This window comes from Bos taurus, chromosome 11, assembly GCF_002263795.3.
Source record: "Bos taurus isolate L1 Dominette 01449 registration number 42190680 breed Hereford chromosome 11, ARS-UCD2.0, whole genome shotgun sequence".
NCBI lineage: Eukaryota > Metazoa > Chordata > Mammalia > Artiodactyla > Bovidae > Bos > Bos taurus.
The window spans coordinates 14663081-14680043 of NC_037338.1; the positions used below are offsets into that span (position 1 = coordinate 14663081).

Below are 16963 nucleotides of genomic sequence, written 5' to 3' on the forward strand. Positions count from 1 at the left end.
TGAGCAATAAGCTTTGTATAAATATAGGATAATGCAGGAGTTCATTCTATAAAGGAAGGCGAAAAATAATGAATAGCTTCTTCAGCATTACTGGTTGGGGCATAGACTTGGATTACTGTGATATTGAATGGTTTGCCTTGGAAACGAACAGAGATCATTCTGTCATTTTTGAGATTGCATCCAAGTACTGCATTTCAGACTCTTTTGTTGACCATGATGGCTACTCCATTTCTTCTGAGGGACTCCTGCCCACAGTAGTAGATATAATGGTCATCTGAGTTAAATTCACCCATTCCAGTCCATTTTAGTTCGCTGATTCCTAGAATGTCGACGTTCACTCTTGCCATCTCCTGTTTGACCACTTTCAATTCGCCTTGATTCATGGACCTAACATTCCAGGTTCCTATGCAATATTGCTGTTTACATCATTGGACCTTGCTTCTATCACCAGCCACATCCACAACGGGGTATTGTTTTTGCTTTGGCTCCATCCCTTCATTCTTTCTGGAGTTATTTCTCCATTGTTCTCCAGTAGCATATTGGGCACCTACCGCTCTGGGGAGTTCCTCTTTCAGTATCATATCATTTTGCCTAAGATCTTATTCTACTTTCAAAAAACCTGAAACTGCATACATTATAGGAGTGGTTTGTGGAAGAAATACAGAATTCCAATCAAAGAATCCATACCCAAAGCAATGGCTGAAATAAAAAATATTATGAAGTTAATAATAAAGATTAAAAAAAAAAAAAACTGTTCAGTGTCTTTCATGATTCCTTATTATGACTCCTTCTTTTAATCTACCAACCAGATAAGGGGGCTTCTATTGTACACACATAAAGACAGACTGATTTTTTCCCCCTCAAGGAAAAATTTTAAGCACACCTGAGGGCAATACAGCATTAAGGGAAGGGAGCCAATACAGCATTTAAGCTGGGTTTGAATCTCTGCCCCAAACTTACTTCCCCTGTAACTTTAAGCAAGTTAATTAAATCTCACTTTTTTCACCTTAACCTACATCACAGGGTTTTGAGGATTAAATGACAATTCATGTATTTAGAATGGGCCTTGGCATATGGTGAGCGCTAAGTGGGATGTGCACTGCCAGCAAGACACGCCTATTCTCAGTCCTTACTGAAAAAGGTATCAATTTTAAGATTGAATAATTTAAGCCCTATCTTGAAGATAACTCAATAGAACACTAAAAGTAATGCAGCACTAGGCAGAGTACTGAATTACTTCTAAGCAGTCGCTAACCAAAGGTGGTATGAGAATGCCTTAGAGTTTCTCTCAAAATGAGAAGCCTGGGCTCTATTCCAGCTGCATCAGGCTCTCCAGGGTCCAGGCATGCATATAGAGATATATATGCATGAGATATATAACAGATATAATTTCTATTTATACTTTTAATGTATTTTATATATATTTATATATGAAGTTTCGCAAGTGGCTCTGATGTGAATCGCTGATGGACTGTTGAAACTATTTATGCTTTAATAAAATACTCAAATTTTTTTAAAAAGGCAGATTAACATATTAATCACCAAAATAAATTTAGTGAAATTAATACTTGCAAAAACTATAAGCAGTGTATGAGTCCAGTATTTCCAGGTTTTTCCCATTCAGACCTATCAACCCGCATAGATACATCAAAACCACATCACCTCCCCAACTGTCACTCCTTTTTTGCTATATTAAAGAGAACTTTAATATGTTTTTGCTGTATTAAAGAGAACTGTAAGACATACCATGTCAGCATTACATTTCTAACTCCAACTTCACATGTTTAGCTTGGAGACATGTTCTCTAACATGCTTCCAAAGCAGGATTTCTCAACCTTAGAACTACTGACATTTTGAGCTGGATGATTTGGGGGAATGTGTGGGACACCCAGGCTGTCTGTGCATTAAGATTATTTAGCAGTGTTCCTGGCAATTATCCACTAGATGCCAGTAGAATCTCACCTTACTCCAGTTATGACACCAAAATGTTTCGGACATCCCCTAATGTCCCTTGGGAAAGGAGGGGAGATGGGTGCAAAATCACCCCCAGTTGAGAAACCACTGCTCTAGTGAATGTTTTTCCTGCCTGGCTCTCTGCAGACAATTTTCTCTTTTCTGAGCTAGTGCATTATCTCAATTTCTTCATACAGGACAAAGTGAGCAGACCTGAAAAACAATAAAAGGACTAGCTGGTGTTTTTTAATTGCAAAAAGCAGTATGTTAACTAGCCCAAGAACTTCTCTCTTAGCTATCAGCAACACATTGGTAGAACTGGGTCTTAATGCCCATTCAAGCACTTACCAGCTGTGTGGCCTTGAGCAAGTCACTTAACCTCTCCCAATCAGTTTCATCTGCAAAATCGGAATAACAAGATCTACTTTGCAGAGTTGCTACATTAGAGATAATTTAAATAAAATAATTCTGCACCTAACACATAGTAGAACTATAATAAATGATATTTTTTATTATATTAATACCATAAAGGTTGACAGCACCGAAGGATATTGTATACCCTCTGCAGTACTTACAACAGAACTCCAAATTTATTATGTGTTAGAATCACCAATGACATCTGTTAAAAACTGAAGATGCCCAAATCCTAGTCTCTCAGAGATCCAGGAACAACACTAGAAAAACTGGCTGAGAGTTTTTTATATTCTAATTGACTATGGTATATTTTCACACTGTTGTAAAACTCTACAACATGCTAAGACACATGGGAGTAAGTAATACATGAAAACAATTGAACCACATAAAATATTTGCCACATAGAACAAAAACTACTGTAAAATAATGATGTTTTAACAGTTTATTTTGAAGGTCATTTTAAAAACAAAGTTAAAGACAATCTGAAAAAATTGCACGGAACACATTTATTAAATAAGTTTGTGATTAAATCAATAAGGGAAATGATGTCTTCTTCTGCAACTCCGAAATAAGTTCTGTTGTCCTGAAGGTTCTTATTCTTCCAAAAAGGGGTGGGTGGGGAATCATGGCAACTAAAGCTGCCTCTTAATCATGTAAATCTACAGTAGAAACCAAATTTTTCTGTTCTTCCCAATAAGTCAGTTTCGATCTTCAAACTGTGCCTTGTTTTTTAAAAGATATGATGCTAGAAATTCAATGGGATTTGGTGGTCTGTAAGGGAAAAGAAATCCAAATTTTAGAAATTTACATTTTAGATGTGTTAAATGTATTGTTCCATAAAATCTTTTCTTTTTTTTTTTTTGGCTGCCCCATATGGGATACAAGATCTTAGTTCCTGGACTAGGCATTGAACCTGTGCCCCTGCAGTGGAAGCACACAGTCTTAACCCACTGGATTGCCAGGAAGTCCCTTAAACATATTTTAAAATTAAGCAGCGGGTAGGAGAGGGAGCTGGAAGAAGGCAGTCAAAAGGTACAAAACTCCAATGATAAGTACAAAGGATGTAATGTGCAACATGACCATAGCTGACACTGCTATGTGATATACAAGAAAGTCATTAAAAGAGTAGATCCTAAGAGTTCTCATAACAAAAAGATGCTTTCTTTTTTCTCCACTGTATCTATATATGAGATAATGGATGTTAACTAAACCTATGTGGTAAACCACCATGCTGTATACTTTAAACAGTGATGTATGTCTATGTTTTTCTCAATAAAACTGGAAAAAAATTTTAATAAAATGTTATTTCACATTTATCACCTTTATATATGTTCTTTTTGCTGATAAAACAGGTCCAAAAATGAAAAGTTGGGGGAACATCTATTTTAAACTCTATTATAAAAAAGCATATTTAGAACTGATTTACAATAATCTCTAAACGTTCTCTTAGCACTTTAAATAGCCTTTTGAACTAACTAGACAGAGACATGGAGAAGGCAATGGCAACCCACTCCAGTACTCTTGCCTGGAAAATCCCATGGACAGAGGAGCCAGGCTGCAGTCCATGGGGTCACTAGGAGTCAGACAGGACTGAGCGACTTCACTTTCACTTTTCACTTTCATGCACTGGAGAAGGAAATGGCAGCCCACTCCAGTGTTCTTGCTTGGAGAATTCCAGGGATGGCGGAGCCTGGTGGGCTGCTGTCTATAGGGTCGCACAGAGTCGGACATAACTGAAGTGACTTAGCAGCAGCAGCAGCAGACACAGACAATACTTGTTACATAATAATTTGAGGGATTATTTTGCTAAAATGCCTTACAATAAATGCAAAAACTTGCATTTATTAACAGAATATTACTTTAAAACTTTTTCAAATTTTATTCTTCTAGAATTTAAAGTAATATTTAGAATTTCCAATATACTGGCCTTCTTTTACAGTGTTCACTATTAGTCTTTTGAGAAAAATATCCAAGCAAGAATACTGGAGTGGGTTGCCATTTCCTTCTCCAGGGGATCTTCCCCACTTAGGGACTGAACCCACATCTCCCATTTTTCGTGCACTGGAGGGAAGGTTCTTTACCACTGCGCCACCTGGAAGCCAGTTACACCCAATAAATATTGACTAATGTAACTTACAAAAAAAAATTTTCTTATTGATTTACTTATACAAAAATAATTTAGGTAGACTTATCAGGGAAAAAATATGTACAGGACAGAGAAAAAATTGTAATCTTGCTAACAAAAAAATGTAAATTAAAACAACTTGGTAAAAAAAGTTTATAACACATGTAGCTAAGGCTACACTGGAAGAATCTTAAGGATAAACTTTTTGATGGAAATATATTATTATGGGTCAAACACCATAAAAATAGTCATGTCATTTGAAATAGTAAACCAACTCTTGGGTGTTTATCATAAGGAAGTAATTAAACAAAAACAAAAGGAAATGAAAGCAGATAAACTACCTGGTGACCAACAACAATAAAGGAAATTGAACCTAAATGTTCAAAAACGAGATATAAAATTACATGTATACCATGATTACAAATATGCACATAGGATCTAAGACTAGTAGAAAAATGTCTGAACTGAGGTTATATCTGACTTCTTTTTAAAAAATCTTTAGTATCTATAAGTTTCTTATACAGTAAAAAAAATAACTACACATAATTAATATTTCAACCAGGGAAGTTATTATTTTGCTTTCTCTGGTAAGCCCATTTGCAGACAGACACTATTATCTTACCTTTCCTTTGCAAGTACAGCAAGTCCTTGTAATAAGATAGGCACAACTGTCTGATCCAGATAGGCACGAGTTGGCAAAGACTGGAGATCCACTTTCTGTTTTGATGACTTTTCTGCGTTAATTTTCTCATTTTCTACTATCCTCTAGAGAATTTTTAAAAAAAAATGCATAAATATTAAAACTGCAAATCTCTCTGCCAAAATAAAATCAGACCCATTTCTAAATGTCATTCAAGAATTTTCTGAAGGCATCATAATATCTCATCCTTTTAATGTCGTATCTCCAGATGCTCACTTACTTTCTCTCTTTGCCTTTTTTAGGAGCAAAAATAAGTACTTTTTCTTTGAGAATACCTTCTTACAGTGTGCTTCAAAAAAATCTGGACATGACACTAAGTAGGCAATGGCACCCCACTCCACTACTCTTGCCTGGGAAATCCCATGGACGGAGGAGCCTGGTAGGCTACAGTCCATGGGGTCGCTAAGAGTCGGACAGGACTGAGCGACTTCACTTTCACTTTTCACTTTCCTGCATTGGAGAAGGAAATGGCAACCCACTCCAGTTTTCTTGCCTGGAGAATCCCAGAGACAGGGGATCCTGGTGGGCTGCCATCTATGGGGTCGCACAGAGTCAGACACGACTGAAGTGACTTAGCAGCAGCAGCAGCAGCACTGAATCACAGTGAGAAAACTAGTTCTGTTTCAATTTTTTCATCACAGATAATATCAAGGACAAAGTCTCAGTTTGATCCTAACATGTCTCTAACACTTCTGTAACACTTGCTAACCTCCCTCCTTAGACAGGGAACAGGTTTCAGGCTCAGAGGCTTCAACAGGCAACAGAGCTAAAATATATTACTTCTGTTTTGTAGTCTGTTTTGTATTCCCTGTTTTCATTTTTATAGTTACCTCTACCACAATGAGAATGCTTTTCCATTTATGTTTCTTTTTAAAATAAATGCATCTGATTTTTTTTAAGTAAATTTAAGAAAAAATGTTAAGTAAAAATAGCCAAAAAACAGAAGAAATTACTAACACGGGAAAGATCATTACTGTGATATTTAAATGATATTTAGAAAATGATGACTTATACTTCCTTCACTAAGAATCCCCATGAGAAAATTCAGGCCTTTCATATAGATTCATCTGATATCCAGAGTATCAAAAACTGCTTTACTAAAAAGCTATGCCTTCTGAAAATCTACCATTTCAGAAGTTTAGAAATAAGTCGCCATCTCAAAAGTCAAAACACTATTAAGAGCACTTTTATTTAAAGAACTTTTGTTCCAATCATACTGGAATGGATATAAATAAGTCAATAATTATAAAAACTATTTTTTTATACTTAATTTTTTTAAAGAAAATTTTTTATTTTGTAAAAACTGAGAAAAAACTTTAAGCATATAACATACATACCATGCTTTTCAAAACATTTGCCAGAACTATCAGATAACTTGTCTAGTTTTGCTTATGATTTTTCAGTCTAATTTTTGGACTTAATAAAAATTATATATGCTAATGAATGGAATAGCTATTTGCCCATGAATTAAGAAACTTCTTGTTCATCAGTAAATTTCAACAAATATATGATAAAAACTAGTCATTTACATGACATCCCAATACCTTAACAAAAAACACCAATACCTAAGCAACTCTAATAGATCCTATAATAAGGTCCTTAACAAGTTCTCTGATTTATATCATTTAAACATTCACTAAATACTTACGATGTACTGTAATGCTTAATTTTAGTAGTCAAAATCCTAAATTAATCTAAAAAAATTTACAGTTGACCCCTGAACATGAAGGTTTGGGGCACCAACACGTTCTGCCCAGCCAAAACCCACCTATAACTTACAGTTGGCTCCTCCATATCTGTGGTTCTGTACCTACAGTTCTACATCCTTGGGTTCAACCAACTGGAAATCACGCAGTACTACAGTATTTACTATTGGAAAAAAATCCACATTTAAGTGGACCCACACAGTTCAAACCTATGCTGTTCAAGGGTCAAATGTATATCCAAACTAACACACATATTCATAATAGATTAAGCTTTTAAGAGTGTAGAACAGTGACCATAAAAATGGGAAAAAGTGAGGTGAATCCTATGATTGCCATGCTTACTGCATCCTGCCTAAAGAACTTACAGTGATACCCAGGAAGAAGGAACCAAGCAGAGCCCTGCAGTCACCCCAAGATGAGAAGACAGAGTTGAAAATTCAGAGACCAAGGGAACTAGAAATCGCAGAGCGCTAAGAGGACAGTTTCACAGAAGGGAGTTGATCAGAAAGAGACAAAGAGATCGTCTCCCAGTTTTCAGGTGCGTACTAGTCAGAGCATGAGTGTGAGGGAACTACCCAAGGCCAGAAGAAAAAACCACTTGGAAGAAGCACATGGCACAATCCCCAGAGCTCCACAGGCCAGGAGTAGTTCATGGTCCTATGACCCAGAATGAAAACCTCGTAATACATGAAGCATTGGGCAGAATACACAAGGAAGAAATTAAGCATGAACTAAAGACTTGTGGGTTAGTCACTCAGTCCTGTCCGACTCTTTGTGACCCCATGGAGTGTAGGCTCCTCTGTCCATGGAAGTGGGTTGCCAAAGGCTAATCTGGTCCCATCTAAAAAAGCTTAAAGGCAAACTTCAAAAGGATCAAATAACTTGACCATGTCCCAGAACAAAGCTCAAGGTTTGAAGAAATGCAAAAAAAAAAAAAAAAAATGCACCAGCACCCAACAAAGTGCATAGTGCAAAGCCTTTAGTAAAAATTACCAGACAGACCAAGAAGCAGGAAAAAACCACCCATGATGAAGAGAAAAACCAATTCACAGAAACAGACTCAGAAAGATACTGACAGCATTGGCAATGCCATTAAGCTAGTTATTATAATATATTCCACATGTTAAAGAAGACAGAGGAAAGAATGAATAAATTAAGCTAACAAAATACTTTAAAATATTTGAAGAAATGTCTGAATTTTCAAATATCATTAAAATTCTAAATGCAAAGGTCCAAGAAACTCAATCCTAAGCACAAGAAACATTAAAACAAACAAAAAATTATGCCAAGGCACATCAAAATTAAGTTATCTAAAGCTAGTAATAAAATCTTAAAAGCACAAAGAGAAGGCATTTAAATATGGAGCAAAGAGAGTAGTGACAGAACACTTTTCATCAGAAACAACATCAGCCAGAAGCCAGTGAAGCATATCTACACTCAGCAAATATGCCTCAAAACAAGGGGAAAATAATTATACCTTTTTAGACATTCAGAACCTTAAAGAACTCCTTACCAGCAGACCTCCACTACAAGAAACACTAAAGAAAACCCTTCAGGAGGATGGGAAATGATGCCCGATGGGAAGCTGGATCTACACAGACGGCCGGAGAACCCAGAAATAATAACTATATGGATAAACGTGACTCCTTCCTCTTAATGTTTAAATCTCCTTTAAAGAGATAATTAGACAGAAGTGAAGGGAACACTTCCGGGCTCCACAATCACCTGGAGCAGGCGGCGGCGTTAGGTCGACCCTGCTGGGCCTCTTTCTGCAGCTCCGCCTTTGCTCTGGTCTTTCTGGAAATCTTGCTAGTGCCAGACAGCCTCCCAGACGTGTGTGAGGGACCCACATAGTGCATACATTCCCCACACGGCCCCCCAGGGGCGGGCACAGTGCAATTCTTGATGGCCAGTGAATGGACGACAACAATGTGGCTTTCTGGCTTGTTCAGTTTACTGTTCTGTTTGTTCTGCCTCTTGCTGGGTTGCATGAAGCGGCAAGCTGTTACCAAGCAAGTTACCGAGTAACTTGCTTTGCTGGCAAGTGCTCTGGCCAGTGCTCTGAGGCTGTACCAAAGATGACTTCGCTTCCAGTTAAGCAGAGCATTTCTGGCCTGAGCTTTGTTAGGGGACTGCTGGCACTACCTGTTATATTCATTCATCTTTGTCAACTCTTCCAGTTACAATGAATATTCTCCCAGTCTTGTTATTTTCTTGGCTTCATGCTGCCACATACTGGAAAAAGGCACTTAGTGCAAAGGGTTCAAATAGTTTATCTCTACTGGGACCTCTCGTCCATAAATTAAACACTAATCAACAGAATATTCTGAAATTCAATACTTATCATTAAATAATCTTGATGGCTGCTACAGTTTTTATGCTTTTTTAGTGGCCAAGAAAGTTTGCTCCAGCTTTTTATATACTATAGATTCCTCAATACCACTCTCAAAGAAATCCATATCGTAGAGGACATTAACGAATTGAGGGCTGTTGTTGAATATCTAATAATGAAACCTGCTTGCCCACTGTTTTGTAAGAAGACTTTGTCTCCAGAGCATTGCTTTGATGAGCAGACTAGCACTAACAGTTGCATAGTTTACCATCCAGCTAAGTTATATGTAATACAAATGATTATTATTAGCAGCTGGTACTCTCCAGGTGTAAAACTGACCTCAATGCAATTTACATAAATACATCTCAAAAGAAAAATAATCGTTTTCCCAGAATGCTAAATCAAACTTTTAAACACTGAGGAACTTTATTGTAACCTGTTGTTAATGGTTAAGTAAGTTTAAATCTTGTGACAATGTATCAGAAATTCTTTAGACTGGTGTGCCTTCATCATAAAGTACATCTATTTCTCTTATAAAAATAGCTCGAAAAATTGTTTTCATCTAATTGGTAACCTTAATTTGTATCTGGCATGAGTTGATTATGGTAATACTAACGTGTAAATTCAGCATATTTTGAGACAGTATTCTTTTGGCTTTTAGTAATTTGGGGTGATTTTAACAAAAACACTTCCCACTGTGTTTAATTTCAAATTTTTTCTGAACCAACCAAGTGCTACTTGGTTAGGACAGATTTATTTTTGATGTATCACTATAATAGGAATTCTATATGTATCTTATGCTATGATCCTCCAAATTTTTATTTTCATAATTATTTCTGTGGCTTCAAACATTTTTTTTAAAAGGTCCCACTGTAAGCTTGTTTGTTAGCCAACTGGGTAAATGTCTGTGGTCACCTAGCATTTTACGTTACAGAGCAGTAGTCAAAAGACACTTTTCCTTTCAGAGACCCATTGAGTAACATTTCTCAAATACGAAATCCTTTTTTTAGAAATGTGCACACACAGGTTTCAGTAGTTTACACAATTACTTAGATCAGATTCTTGACTGAGAGTTTTCTTAGTTTCCTAGGCCTAAATTTTCATAATTACAGCAGTGCAGATGCCTTTTGAAAGTCATGTAACTGAAGATTTAGCATATGACTAAACTCAGTATCTGTTCTTAAATAATAATGAAGATTATGTATACTCGCCCATCAAATCTGATTTAAAAGATTTAATAGAAAGGTTTATAGGTAAGGTTATTGATTGGGAATGGGGCTAGAGGAAGAATTAAGAGGTAAACAGTGTATATTTCTAATTTGCAATGCAGAGATAAGTTTGGGGGAATTGGATGTATAATCCAACTGTGATTGAGTTGTATGTTTAATACATTTGTTGCGCTTCCATCAACTCCTTTATAAAACTGATTCTGATCTTTATTACTGCTGTTTAAAACACTGCAAAATGTTAATACTGAGTAATGTAATGGTTTTTGTAACCAGTTTTCTTCTGTGTATGTAACTTGGATTTCTCAAATACACTCAGGGACTTATCAGTAGCATCAGTTTTCTTTTTATTCAACTTTTTGATCCACAGAAATGTGATACTTACTTGATAGCTCAACTGTAGCCAGCTATTTTTGTAATTTTGAAATATTTATCTACTAAGTTAGAGAATGCTCAAACTACCACACAATTACACTCATCTCACACGCTAGTAAAGTAATGCTCAAAATTCTCCAAGCCAGGCTTCAGCAATACGTGAACCATGAACTTCCAGATGTTCAAGCTGGTTTTAGATAAGGCAGAGGAACCAGAGATCAAATTGCCAACATCCGCTGGATCATGGAAAAAGCAAGAGTTCCAGAAAAACATCTATTTCAGCTTTTTTGACTATGCCAAAGCCTTTGACTGTGTAGATCACAATAAACTGTGGAAAATTCTGAAAGAGATGGGAATACCAGACCACCTGACCTGCCTCTTGAGAAACCTATACGCAGGTCAGGAAGCAACAGTTAGAACTGGACATGAAACAACAGACTGGTTCCAAACAGGAAAAGGAGTACGTCAAGGCTGTATATTGTCACTCTGCTTATTTAACTTATATGCAGAGTACATCATGAGAAGCGCTGGGCTGGAGGAAGCACAACCTGGAAATCAAGACTGCCGGGAGAAATATCAATCACCTCAGACATGGAGATGACACCACTCTTATGGCAGAAAGAGAAAAGGAACTAAAAAGCCTCTTGATGAAAGTGAAAGAGGAGAGTGAAAAAGTTGGCTTAAAGCTCAACATTCAGAAAACGAAGATTATGGCATCTGGTCCCATCACTTCATGGGAAATAGATGGGAAAACAGTGGAAACAGTGGCTGACTTTTTGCGGGGGGACTCCAAAATCACTGCAGATGGTGATTGTAGCCATGAAATTAAAAGACACTTACTCCTTGGAAGGAAAGTTATGACCAACCTAGATAGCATATTCAAAAGCAGAGACATTACTTTGCCAACAAAGGTCCGTCTAGCCAAGGCTATGGTTTTTCCAGTGGTCATGTATGGATGTGAGAGTTGGACTGTGAAGAAAGCTGAGTGCCGAAGAATTGATGCTTTTGAACTGTGGTGTTGGAGAAGACTCTTGAAAGTCCCTTGGACTGCAAGGAGATCCAACCAATCCATTCTAAAGGAGATCAGTCCTGGGTGTTCATTGGAAGGACTGATGCTAAAGCTGAAACTCCGATACTTTGGCCACCTCATGCGAAGAGTTAACTCATTGGAAAAGACCCTGATGCTGGGAGGGATTGGGGGCAAGAGGAGAAGGAGATGACAAGAGGATGAGATGGTTGGATGGCATCACCGACTCGATGGACGTGAGTTTGAGTGAACTCCGGGAGTTGGTGATGGACAGGGAGGCCTGGCGTGCTGTGATTCATGGGGTCACAAAGAGTCGGACACGACTGAGCGACTGAACTGAACTGACTGAAGTTAGAGAAGCCCATTAATTTCAGTTGATTGTGGAGGGGGCAGAGTCTCATTATCATTATGTAATCTGATGGTTTTAAAAATTTTCTAGAGCAATAAATTAACTACAATGTGAAGTAAACAATTTAAAATTTTTTAAATAAAAAGGATAATTGACTTTTTAAAGAAAAAATAAAAACAATCAATTGAAGGGTTTATAACATATGCAGAAATATAATATGTGATAACAACAGTATAAAGGCCTGGAGAGAGCAAATGGAAAGATACTGTTGTAAGGTCCTTATACCATATATGAAAAGATATGATACCACTTGGAGGTAAATTGTGGGAAGTTAAACTTCTGTACAAGTCCTAAAGCAGCCACCAAAAAAATTATAAGTCAATAATCAAAATAAAATGGAATTCTAAAAATGAATTTCTAAAAAGAAAAGCAGCAGCTGTAGAACAGTGATTTCCAGACTTTGAGATATCACAAACAAGTAAATTAACAATAACATATTGAAAGAAGGGACTAACATAAGGTTGTTAACTTTATTTAACCAAGTAAAACCTCACAAACAAACAAGCATAATTATTATTTTACTATCACCATTAACTCATAAAAGAACAGGCATTTCAAAATTATGGAAGCAAGAAAACCAATCACCAAATAATGTAGCATCATCATTCATTCACTCCACTTTCCTTTTTTCTCACTGTACTATGGAAATTGGTCTGAAGGTTTGAAAAAATGTATTTGGTATCCCTGTATCATGGCTCTGCCTCCTTATACAAGCATCAACAAGAAAAGACTGCACTGATGCCTAAAAACAATCCTCTTAAATGACTAAAACACTAAGTGGCATAGAGTATCTTCATCTGATTCAGCATAGCAGCTCAATTAAAAACTGCATCATGAAGATTCAAATTCTCTTAACCCTGTTATCAAACCAATGAATAATCCTGGCAATTTACAGGCACAGAGAAGTCACACCACATGACAGGGAATTCTGGAGTTGATCAAGATGAGCAATATAATTTAATCCCACCTCAAAAATGTCAGCCTGCCTAGGTTTAACTTAAACAAGTTAGTCAACTTCTCTGAGCTTTGCAAGAGGAAAAATACACAAAAGTTACTTAGCGCTAATACTAGTAGCTATTACTATTATTACTGTACTTGGAAATGCTCCTGCCCTCATTTATCCAAATGTAATTACTGATGTCTTTCTTTCCCCCATAAAACACACACTTTCTCTATATTCCTAACCAATCCCACCTGCTGCTGCTAAGTCGCTTCAGTCGTGTCCGACTCTGTGCCACCCCACAGACAGCAACCCACTAGGTTCCTCTGTCCCTGGGATTCTCCAGGCAAGAACACTGGAGTGGGTTGCCATTTCCTTCTCCAATGCGTGAAAGTGAAGTCGCTCAGTCATGCCCGACTCTTAGCGACCCCATGGACTGTAGCCCATCAGGCTCCTCTGTCCATGGGATTTTCCAGGCAAGAGTACTGGAGTGGGGTGCCATTGCCTTCTCCGGCCCCCTCATCCATAATTCATAACAAATGTCTTCCCTAAGGAGCTCTCACTGCTTGAAGTATTTCCGGATCATTCACCACAGAGATGGAAATAAATCCCCAGACTGAAGGTTCAGATTTTTCGACATTACACTGTAAATCCAAAATAACACCTGGAAACCTGGGGATTGTTTTGCGGCGATGGTGGAAGCCAGTTCCTCTGTAACATACTAACCATGGTGAGAAAATTCCATAAAGGTGTCTGTGTGTTTCTCTGCCTCAGTGCTTTTATGCATCCCAGTGTTTTTATCCTTTTATCTTTGTCTCTTTTTCATGGTAACTCATCCTCACAAATCATATTATAGCAATCATTTTTTCAAAATCATATATCGTCATATATCATGGTGGCTCAGACGGTAAAGCATCTACCTACAATGCCAGAGACCTGGCTTCAATCCCTGGGTCAGGAAGATCTCCTGGAGAAGGGAATGGCAACCCACTCCAGTATTCTTGCCTCCACCCCGCCCCCCCCGCCCCCCCCCGCCCCCCCCCCCCCGCCAAAAAAAATCCCACCTAGCTCTGGTTAATTGAACTGATCTAGCATTCATTTACAAAGTAACCTCTTTTTTTAGAAAGTAACCTCTTAATACCTAATGAAAAAGCTCTGTAAAAGTATACTCCTTTTGTATACGGTTTTGCACATGTACTCTCTGAATTCAGATTTAACCATGTAAGGCAAAAACGGTGTCTACTACCTGTGTTATAGCTTCCAATGTCTCCTGCTAATGAACTCTGCAAAGATATCAACCTTGACTAAATGTTGACTTCACCAGCACACTATCTGCTACAAAAACAACGGGTTTCCTAATTGTAATGTGCAGTTTTTCCACTGCAATATTCCAACAGAACATAAACAGCCACCAAGCAAAACGATTCTGACAATCTCCGTTAGTAATATACGTTTCTTTCTCTATATCATTTTCAAAGTTCAACCCCTGGACTCAGCTAATACGTACGTCTACATACCACGAAGCATTAGTGCTGCTAATAAAATAAGCTGCCCATAATTTGACACTATTTGGTTCATGATGATAAAGTTTTCCCTTGTGCAAAGCAACCTAGCAAAAAGGGATCCCAAGTTTTCTGCAGCTCTTAAGAGACGCAAAGATATGGCATAGGAACTGGGCAAGTTACCTCGACGTTGTCTGTGAGACCATATTCAGAGTGGGGATTTTCTGCAACCTAGAAAACAAAACACAAGTCACAGAGGCATCAGCCACTCTTCCTTACTGCACACAGCCACCCTAAATCCAGGGCCTCCTAGTACCTGCGTCTGTCCCTCCAGCATCTGCTCTGGCTCCATGGTGGACCCTGCAAGTCACACTCCCAGGATACCAGTCTTGGAAAACAAGAAAAAACGTGAGTTACCTGGGAGATTTTAAGATGAAGACGCCAGGATGGAGCCCAACCCAGTCCCGACCCCGCCCCTCACCCCCACCTGGGCGCGGGAGCACCCCGAGTTGTAGAGGAGCAGGATGGGACTGTCCACGACCGGGCGCCCGCATCAGGTCCGGTAGCTCCGCGGTACTCCCCAAAACCTAGAAGAGGTGGGGAAAAGGGAAAAGGGAGCTGATTACCCGCGCCCAAGCCGTTCGTTCTTAAGAGCCCTGCACCGCGCCAACTCCCAGGACAAACCGCTTCCGCCGTAAGTGGCGGATGTCGCACGACTGCCGCGCCTGCGCAGAATTGTACGGCCGGGACCGTACGGGTTGTAAGGATAACGTGCTGTCTACGATAAGCAGCGTCCTGGCCAAGGTGTGACCTGCAGTCTGCGAAACAATCGTTCCTTGACCTGCCTACGCTGAGCAGTCGCCACCCCATCTGCAGACCCAGTGAATAGACCAGCTGTCAGGGGTTTGGCCCGGCCATCCCTCGGTGCTGCCTGAAATCTGCCGAAGCTCTTCCTCGCGGAACCGAAAAAACTTGCTGAATAATTCTTACGGAAAAAATCTCAGACCGAAATTCAACAAGCCGGGAAAGAATATCAGTTCAGTCAGTTCAGTCGCTAGTCGTGTCCGACTCTTTGCGACCCCATGGACTGCAGCACGCCAGGCCTCCCTGTCCATCACCAACCCCCAGAATTTGCTTAAACTCAAGTCCACTGAGTGGGTGATGCCATCCAGCCATCTCATCCTCTGTCACCCCTTATTCTACTGCCTTCAATCTTCCCTAGCACCAGGGTCTTTTCAAATGAGTCACTTCTTCGCATCAGGTGGCCAAAATATTGGAGTTTCAGCTTCAATATCAGTCCTTCCAATGAATATTCAGGACTGATTTCCTTTAGGATGAACTGTTTGGATCTCCTTGCTGTCCAAGAGACTCTCAAGAGTCTTCTCCAACACCACAGTTCAAAAGCATCAATTCTTCGGCACTCAGCTTTCTTTATGATCCAATTCTCACATCCATACGTGATTACTGGAAAAACTAAAGCTTTGACTAGATGAACCTTTGTTGGCAAAGTAATATCTCTGCTTTTTAATATGCTGCCTAGGTTGGTCATAACTTTTCTTCCAAGGAGCAAGTGTCTTTAATTTCATGCCTGCAGTCACCATCTGCAGTGATTTGGGACCCTCAAAAAATAGTCTATCACTGTTTCCCCATCTATTTGCCACGAAGTGATGGGACCCGATGCCATGAACTTGGTTTTCTGAATGTTGAGTTTCAAGCCAACTTTTTCACTCTCACTTTCATCAAGAGGCTCTTTAGTTGTTCACTTTCTGCCTTATATAAGGGTGGTGTCATATGCATATCTGAGGTTGTTGATATTTCTCCTGGCAATCTTGATTCCGGTTTGTGCTTCATCCAGCCCAGTGTTTCTCATGATGTACTCTGCATATAAGTTAAATAATCAGGGTGACAATATATAGCCTTGACGTACTCTTTTCGCAGTTTGGAACTAGTCTATTGTTCCATGTCCAATTCTAACTGTTGATTCCTGACCTGCATACAGATTTGTCAAGAGACAGGTCAGGTGGTCTGGTATTCCCATCTGTTTCAGAATTTTCCACAGTTTGTTGTGGTCCACACAGTCAAAGGCTTTGGCATAGTCAATAATGCAGAAGTAGATGTTTTTCCGGAACTCTCGTGATTTTTTGATAATCCAGAGGATGTTGGCAATTTGATCTCTGGTTCCTCTACCTTTTCTAAATCCAGTTTAAACATCTAAGTTCACAGTTCACATACTGTTGAAGCCTGGCTTGGAGAA

General features: G+C 38.8%; 1 protein-coding gene and 1 pseudogene across 4 annotated transcripts in view; one reads left to right on the plus strand and one right to left on the minus strand.

Moving 5' to 3' along the window:
- Window positions 1-2794: 2794 nt before the first annotated feature.
- Window positions 2795-16963, minus strand: part of DPY30 (dpy-30 histone methyltransferase complex regulatory subunit) — a 31055-nt gene continuing 16886 nt past the window's right edge. For 2 of the 4 annotated variants that reach the window (XM_059891178.1, XM_059891179.1), the window contains exons 2-6: window positions 15197-15296; window positions 15026-15097; window positions 14893-14940; window positions 5115-5257; window positions 2795-3138 (exon numbers count right to left, since the gene is read on the minus strand). In XM_059891178.1, coding sequence (XP_059747161.1) covers window positions 3066-3138; window positions 5115-5257; window positions 14893-14940; window positions 15026-15061 — 300 coding nt within the window. In that variant the 5' untranslated portion in view covers window positions 15062-15097; window positions 15197-15296 and the 3' untranslated portion in view covers window positions 2795-3065. Of the gene's footprint in view, window positions 3139-5114; window positions 5258-14892; window positions 14941-15025; window positions 15098-15196; window positions 15410-16963 lie in introns of those variants that run through there. The other 2 variants (XM_010809869.3, NM_001077916.2) reach the window with 2 other exon arrangements.
- LOC101906501 (transmembrane protein 33-like) lies at window positions 7510-9493 on the plus strand (annotated as a pseudogene).